General features: G+C 32.7%; 1 protein-coding gene across 1 annotated transcript; it reads right to left on the bottom strand.

The window, feature by feature from the left end:
- Positions 1-8,289, bottom strand: LOC149079875 (uncharacterized). The gene is made up of 3 exons (XM_089240382.1): positions 7,970-8,289; positions 4,627-5,153; positions 1-558 (listed from the first exon to the last, which is right to left on the bottom strand). The coding sequence occupies exons 2-3, from the start codon at positions 5,130-5,132 to the stop codon at positions 396-398; spliced, it is 669 nt and encodes a 222-aa protein (XP_089096508.1). The 5' UTR covers positions 5,133-5,153; positions 7,970-8,289; the 3' UTR covers positions 1-395.
- Between the last annotated feature and the right edge of the window lie 206 nt (positions 8,290-8,495).

Below are 8,495 nucleotides of genomic sequence, written 5' to 3'. Positions count from 1 at the left end.
TAAAAAAGAAATTCATCAATTTATTTTTCTATGTAAATTCATTTTCTCAACATGGCATGAAAAATACTGAAAATACTCACATGATCACAAAAACATTAGAGATTTTCATTCAAATATTGAATTTGAAAATTCCTATACCGTGTTGTGTACTGTGCCGTAGAGGGAGAATATGGGGTTCAATTAGAGTCACGTGTGACCACTCCCCAACATGGTGTCCTCGGCAATCTTGACGTCATATGGGGTGGGGGAGGGGAGAAAGGACTGGCACATTTTGAGCGGTCTCAGTCTTTTCTTTCCTCTTGTATATAAATTAATGAAGGGGAAAATGTATCACATGCAAACACAACGAATAGATGAAATCAGTTATAAATTAAGCTGAATGGCAAGGTGTGATGTCATCGTATGAAAGCGTTGACCATGGCCTGAATGATGTCCAGCAAGTTCAACATGCAGCCATCATATTGGATCCCGCAATTGGCGTTCGACTGACGACCATAACGTGCCGCCAACTGGTACTTCGAAACGACGTTGTTGGGGTCCTCGGTTTTCGTGTATGGCCTGTAATTAACATTAATTATGATACAATTATCTTTTATTATATACCTCATACACACACACATTAATGAAACATGCACCCGTCATACATCATTCTGACGACCATTCTGTATACCAGTGGTTCCCAAACTGTGAGTCTCGACGTATATGAGCTGAGGGGCGGGGAGGAGGATCGCGAAAGATTGTCCAAAATCGAAAATGTCTTGAAATAAATTAATTTCTTTTTCTCAACAAAAATATGTGCATGTCAACCCTAAAACACACCTTAACTATTAGCTGAGTTGGTCATTCGAGTAAAGTATACCGTCAGTATCGGGGGGGTTCAGTGTTTTGCAGACTTTTGCTGACAAGGGGGGGGGGGGAATCAAAAATGGCTACAAATTTGCTGATGTAATACTTGAATGGCCCCTTATCCATGTTAGTTACTACAGATTTTGATAATAGGAAGCCCTACAATCATTCACCTTTCATTGGTGGTCAAACACAAGTTATTCATCAGCTCCATACACACATACAAGCACGGAGAACACTGACATATCTCGATCTCTCAGTGTCAGTTTTTAAAAAAATCGCGAAAATGCAGTTAATTATGTACAGTATCGGTGCAGAGTCATCTATCGATTAAATTTTAACTGAAATCGAAAAGGCGGAGGAAGTCGCCTTTAAATGTTTCTTCCAAAGGGGGTGGGGCGCCTGCTTCAAATATTGTTGGTATTGTCCTCAAAGGACAAGAATAATTTTCGGAACCCCCCCACGAAAGCGTTGTCTCATACTGGGGTTCACTATGAAGAAAGAATAGAATCACTCGATCACGTAACGTTGCAATATATTCAGTGACTATAGGAGAAATGGACGACTTCAGTGACGTCACACGAGTTTCGCGTGGAGGCTTTCTGCTACAGAAGGTATTGCTATAGGTGAGATGACCTTCTTAAGTGACATCATGAGCTTCGCGCGGAGGTCTTCTGCTACAGATGGTGGTGACCTAACTCAGACCATAGCTCATAACTGCTGGCACTGCCACCAGATGGCGTACGCACATTCGGCAAGTAAGAGGGCGTGGATTCGATTCCCCGCAAGGGCAGTTTTGAATTTTCTCTCTTTCCTAAATTCATCTTCGCATCAGCCAGCTGTTGAAAACCTTCGTATGGATAGCGAAGAGTGACATCATCCTCGAAAAGAATTGTGCCATAAACAATTCTCGAGCCCGGGCCTTCGAAATTATTCGGACGGTCCTGCGTCTATGGATCCCTCGGGGGTCCTGGGGGAAATTTTTTAAGTGGGTCAGTCAAATTAAGGATGAGAGCCCCACGATATTGACTCAGCATGTTTATATGATTTATACATTTATTTTATATGCTGAAAAGGGGGTTCGGGGGTTAATAAAAGCAATAGGTTAAAAACCCCTGATTCGCATAGTTATTGAAGCATTTCCGGGCTCGATCATCTCTAAAATACAATGGTCTATCTGTTACGCAAGTAAAGCAAATCTCATTGATCATAGCCATCGAATAGGCCTTATCTATTTGCCCTTTTCTTCATCACACTCATTGACATTTGTAAGTCGAGCATGTAACGGCGACAGCGAGCGGTTAAGTTCAAACACGTCTGATTCCCCGTAAGTAAAGGAAGACAACAAGGCCATAATGACAATAATGTAGGGCTCCAGTATCAACGCAGCTTTCTCCCTCGAGCTGACCTGCATAGCGTCACGGCTCTGAACTCTGCTGACCCGGTAGCCTACGATCATTAGAAGAAGAAGGAAAACAAACTCTATAGTCACATGGTGAATTTCTAAGGATGTGAGGGCCCCACAGACCTAATGCTTGGATATTATAAAACAAACATGGGGGACTCAATTCTGCCAAATCATGGGAATTGATCCTATTTTTATGGGCAGAGTCAAGGAATTTTCCCACATTACCTTTCTACAAATCCGTCTGTCTTGACTTCGGGGGGTCCAGGGGGGCCTAATATGTTTTGGTATTCTGATTTTATCGATTTTAGGAAGGAAAAGTCTCTAAAATAACATGCATAATTTCAGGATGTTCTAGCGCAAAAATACAAAAATTAATGAAAATTCAGAATTAGTGAGAAAGAAATAATTTCATAGTTAATGAAAGAAATAATTTCATAATCAATGAAAAAAATAATTAATAGTTAATGAAAGAACTAATTGATCATTATTGAAAAAAATTAATGTCATAATTAATTAAATAATTTCACAATTACTGAAAGAAATAATTTCAGAACGTCACGCAGAAAATGCTAGAATGCAAAATATATTTCAGAGAAACATATTTTCATATACATACCACAGAAAAATTAATGAAAAATCTAGAAAAATAATTTCTGAATCAATAAAAGAACGTAAGAATGAATGGACAAAAAGGAATTCAGAATTAATTAAAGTTCTTAATAGAGAGAGAAATAAGTTCAGAATTTTGAAGTAAAATTTCAAAATCAATGAAAATTCAGAATTTTTTCAATGTTCTCACTAAATTAATCAAATAAATAAGTTCAGAATTAACGAAAAACATTATTTCAGAATTAATGCTATAAGTAATCTCAGAACCAATGAAACAAATAATTTCAAAATTAATGAAAATTCTATGAATGGGGTAATTTAAATGGAAAACTGAAAAATGCAAACTGTGTATCCAGAGGCACGATTAGTATAATAAGCTCGTCTCTGAATAAATGAAAAATATAATTTCAGAATTATTGGAAAATAAAAATTGGAGAAAATATGTTTTATAATTAATGAAAAGGAGAATTTCAGAATTGATGAAAAATTCTGACTTAATAAATATATAATTTCAGAATTAATGAAAAAAAGCAAATTACAAAATTCAAGGAAAATATAATTTCAGGATTAAAGGAAAATATATTTTCAGAATTGAAGGAAAATATAATTTCAGAATTGAAGGAAAATATAATTTCAGAATTAAAGGAAAATATAATTTCAGAATTAAAGGAAAATATAATTTTAATTTAATAAATTAATTTTAATAAATTTAATTTCAGGATTAAAGGAAAATATAATTTCAGAATCAAAAGAAATATATAATTTCATAATTGAGGGGAAAAAATTCGGAATTGATGGAAAATACAAAAAACTGAGAAAAAAAAGTATTTTAGAAATTTTTATAATTTTTATTTATATAATTTCCTCATCAATTATGAAAGTAACGATTTTAGAATTAATGAAGGAAAGGATTTCAGAATTAAGTAAAAGATATAATTTCAGAAGTAATGAATGAATGGTTTCAATGGATTAATCTCACAAAATTTATTATATATATATATATGTTACTGCTAAAGCCCGAAGTTAGCCACGAAGTGGTCAATCCCAGGCCCATCATTTAGGGGGATTTATTTCGAAATTACACTAAAATTGGTATATATATATACAAATATATATACATACATTGAGTACATGTGCTTTGCCCCCCTGGAAAAAGTTGAAATGACGGCCCTGGGGTCAGTCCCTATGATACGCGAAGTGGCCAGCCCAGATAACCCGGCCAATGTCCGAAATTCAGGCTTTAGCCGGCCCCTATATATCGATTCCTATACATCCCTATATTAGTCCCTATGATTCGGGGCCATCACCACGTCGGCGTATTTTTTTGTGATATATAGGGCCATTTATAATTAACCATAGCTAACCATAATAATTATGGTTAGCTATGGCAACCCTAGCGAGTAAAGGAATATGAATATCGGTATTTTTTAGAGTGATTCTTATATAGGGATCGACATGTAGGGGTCGGTGAAAGATCGAATTTCGAACATTGGCCGGGTCAACTGGGCTGGCCACTTCGCGAAGTGGCCAAATTCGGGCTTTGGCAGTAACATATATAAAGTCTCAGACAATTTAGGGGGAGCGTGTTTGATACGGTGGCCCCGTGCACGAGCTTCGTTGACCCACCCGTTAAGATGCCGCTATTTACAAATATACACACAGAGCCTGACCAATGACGCAAATGTTGATTGGGAGTTCACAATTTTTTTAAGAATATCCGAATTCTCTGAAACTTAAATGACAGAAAAAAACCTGGTACTCACGGGAAAAGAAGCTGTAAAATGAGGCCCATGAGCCCGTACTTCTTAGGCTGGCTATGAGCTTCGCAGACGCTCCTCTTCATGCACTCCTGAGCCTCGAGTCTCGGTAGGCTTGGCAAATCTTCCAGCGAGTTCTCCACCAGGGACATCAGGTACTCGGACAGGCTGGCCAATCCATTGCTGAAGAAACTCTGTCGAGCGTTCAAGTGGAAGTAGGACCTCGACATGCGAGTGTCGTTGCCTCCGAAATCGTGTCCGTACAGTTCGTGGTACACTTGCCTGAGACCGTCCTCAAAGAGTTCCAGAGACCTCTTGGAAGACAGGCCCCTCGGATACAGGCTGTTCGTGGTCGCGAGCAGAGGTTGGAAGCTCTTGTGGAACGAGAACCTCTTCAAAAGGGACTGGACTTGGTCCCGTAAATTCCTACTGACCCCTGTCGACTGGCACGGCACTAAAACGGCACAAAATCCAAACAATGCGACAAGTAGTGTCTTCGTGGACATTTCCATTTCTCCAAAAGTGCTTCAGATCTTGGAAAGAGCACAAATATTTGTATTAATTTCAATTATTGTATTGCATAAAATTTAAATTTTGAATATTGAATAAAATTTGAATTATTATATTGAATAAAATTTGAATTATTATATTGAATAAAATTTGAATTATTATATTGAATAAAATTTGAATTATTATATTGAATAAAATTTGAATTATTATATTGAATAAAATTTGAATTATTATATTGAATAAAATTTGAATTATTATATTGAATAAAATTTGAATTATTACGTGGACAGAAAATTTTATATTCATTAAACTTAATAATTATTTATGAACTAAAACCCATTTCTAATAAATAAAATATGCTGATACATTTTCAATTATAATTTAATGTTTTGAAGATGCCAAAAACTAATAAAGCTACAAAATATGAATCTCAAGAATTGAAATTGTAAAAATACATCTCAATATAATGAAGCAATTACAAATCATGAGAAAGTGATTTTTTGTGAAAATAATTATAAACTAATTAATATAAGTATTAATATTAGGGCTGGGAATCGATTAAAATTTTTAACTGGTTAATCGAAATTTTTTAATCGATTATCGACCGATTAATCGAATACTTTTTGTGACCATATAATATTAATAGGTGCTATAAAAATGTAATTTACTCATTTCACTCACCTATTCGGTAGAGGTAAACATATATAGGAATAGGTTAAGAAATTAAGGCTCACCAATTCAAGCAATTTGATTATTATTCACAGATTTCGAAACTACTTTCGATTATACTGTTGATTAATTGCTTAGAAACTCCTCTCGAATGGCACTTGTGAGGAGATGAGTTGATGCTTCTCTAAGAATACGAAAAACTACTGTTCATAGTGGAGACAATAAATTTTGGTCTTGTCTTCTGAAACTCCAATCTGACTCAATTTGAAATTAAAATCATCAGTTTTCGTTGAATTGAATTCAGTCAAAATATTGATTGAAAAATCTTTTAATTTAGTCACTTATCCAAAATGTTCTGTACTAAATATGATTTATAACACATATCTAATCAGTTTTTTCAAACAAATCAAGTTAATTCACAAATTTTTAATAAAAATTTTAATCGAATTGATCGCGAGTCAATTAACTCAAATTTTTAACTGCGATTAATAATTGATCTATTAACCGACCCGATTAATTGTACCAGCCCTAATTATTATAAGTGAAATTTCGGATATTTCAATTTTTAATAGGATAAAAAGTAATTTCCGAGTTGGATGGAAATTCAGAACAAATTGAAAAAATAATGTCAAAAGTAATAAATAAATGATAAAAGAAATAATTTAAAAATTATATGCAAAATTCAGAACGAATTGAAAAATTTTAAAATAAATAATTTTTGCATAATTTTGTAAATTATTTTGATTATACTTAGAAAAAGATTAAAAAATCAGAAAATGAGCAAGTTATGTTTCATCAGTCCTTTCTATAATGAAATTGAACAGTGATAAAAAAAAAATTAATAATTATTATGAAAAACATTTTTAAGAAATAATAAAAACAGTTCCAAGAAAATTGAAAATAATAATAACAAAATAAAGAATATTTCGGAAAACAAAAATAATAATGAACAGAAAATTATACGAAATGTTTTCTGAAAATATATATAATAACAATGAACTAGTCATTTCAAAAATATTTCTTAAAATAATATCCGAAAAATCACTTAAAATAAAAAATAATAAAATAATAATTTTAAAAATATATTTATTTGAAAATAATAAACAAATAATTCTATAAAAATATTTGTAAAAAATAATTACAATAAGCAAGAATTTAAAAAATGTTTCTTAAAAACAATAATAATGAGCAATTAATTCTAAAAAAATAAACAAATAGTTTAAAATATTTTTAAATTATAATAATAATAAATTGATAAATAATTCATAAGAATATTTAAAATGTTTCATAATAAACTTGTAACTATAAAAATAATACTCATATAAATTACAGTAGCCGCTCGTTGTAGCTCGCACACATGCGGTTATTTCGCACCTTTTATTAGAACCACTGTTAAAATTTTAACAAGCATTTGAACCAGATAAAATCGTTGATTGTATCGCCCAGACTCGCACGAAGTTGCGAAGGATTACTGCATTTTTAAATAAACTGTATTTTGACAGTTTAATAGGCAATAATTAGAAAAAAATTATATTTAAATAATTTTATAAATTGTGGTAGAAAAAATTATACTTAAACAGTTTTATAAATTAGTAGAAAACACAATTTTTTAATAGCTTCATAAATTAGTAGAAAATTTTTTTATTAAAAATGCTTTATAAATTATTAAAAGAATATTAAAAAGCGGTATTAAAAGAAAAGTATATCTAAATGGTTTAAAAATTATTTGAACCAAAACGTATTTAAACAATTTTACACAAACTTTTGAAAAAAAAGTTATACAGTCGAATCCCGTTATAACAAACTCTAAGAGACCGGAGAAATCATTTCGTTATAAAGGAATTCCATGTTTATGCATTGTTCCTAGGTAAACTTATCTGGAGGATTGAAAAGTGTTCGTTAAAACGAGAATTTCGCTATAACGGTATTCGTTAATACGGGATTTGACTGTATTAAAATAGTTTTCTTTCTATTGTTATTAAAAAGTTATATTTAAACACTCTTGTGAATTAACAGGAAAAAAAAGTAAATTTAAATATTGTATTATAAATTGTTTAAAAAAATTATATTCAAGTAAATTTATAACCTTGTCAGAAAAAAAAAACTGTATTCAAGTGATAGAAAATATTACTCAATAATTATTGATTATACTAATTGAGGTATCGCTCACCATTTAACGATCGGTATCCAAACAGAAGCGGTTCCAAATGTTGACTAATGGAACGACGGTGTTCTCTTCTTTACCGTTTGTACAACTTTATGGCTTTTTCTACCAAGAAGTGCTCTCGCTACCTTGATACTAGTTTTTTTTTTTTTTTCTCCTTTGATATTAGTCAGGCAGGCACGTGGTCTTGCGGGTAGAATGCCTTCGACCAACGAGAAGGGTTCCAGTTCTCTTAGCCCAGTTCGAGTTTTCCGAAGAAATATCTCCCATGGAATAAGAAACTGCTCTTCTTCTTCGATGTCAACACTCTTTTGCGAATCTTTCTCGAAGAATAACAAAAAAAAGCAATCATTATACGTGAGAATTTTTTCCTGCCGGTGGATTTGAGGAAAAACTTGTTCTATAGTCGATTGTCGGTGTAGTCAATCTCTCGTCGCGACCCTTTTACCTTCTACATGTCACTCTGTGGCTTGCTATTACTATTATTATTGTTGCTGTTGTGGATCGTATATAATCCGAGCCCACCTTAGCA

The sequence above is a fragment of the Pholcus phalangioides genome, unplaced genomic scaffold (assembly GCF_987345545.1).
Source record: "Pholcus phalangioides strain wild (caught in Gottingen) unplaced genomic scaffold, Ppha-v1.0 ptg000012l_1, whole genome shotgun sequence".
Taxonomy (NCBI): Eukaryota; Metazoa; Arthropoda; class Arachnida; order Araneae; family Pholcidae; genus Pholcus; species Pholcus phalangioides.
This window is presented reverse-complemented; position numbering and strand designations above follow the sequence as displayed.

Excerpts from the sequence above, each read along its gene's own strand:
- LOC149079875 (XM_089240382.1), bottom strand. The coding sequence starts at position 5,132 with ATGGAAATGTCCACGAAGACACTACTTGTCGCATTGTTTGGATTTTGT. Across the intron at positions 559-4,626 it reads ATTTTACAGCTTCTTTTCCC|GCCATACACGAAAACCGAGG; the intron begins GTGAGTACCAGG and ends TGTTAATTACAG.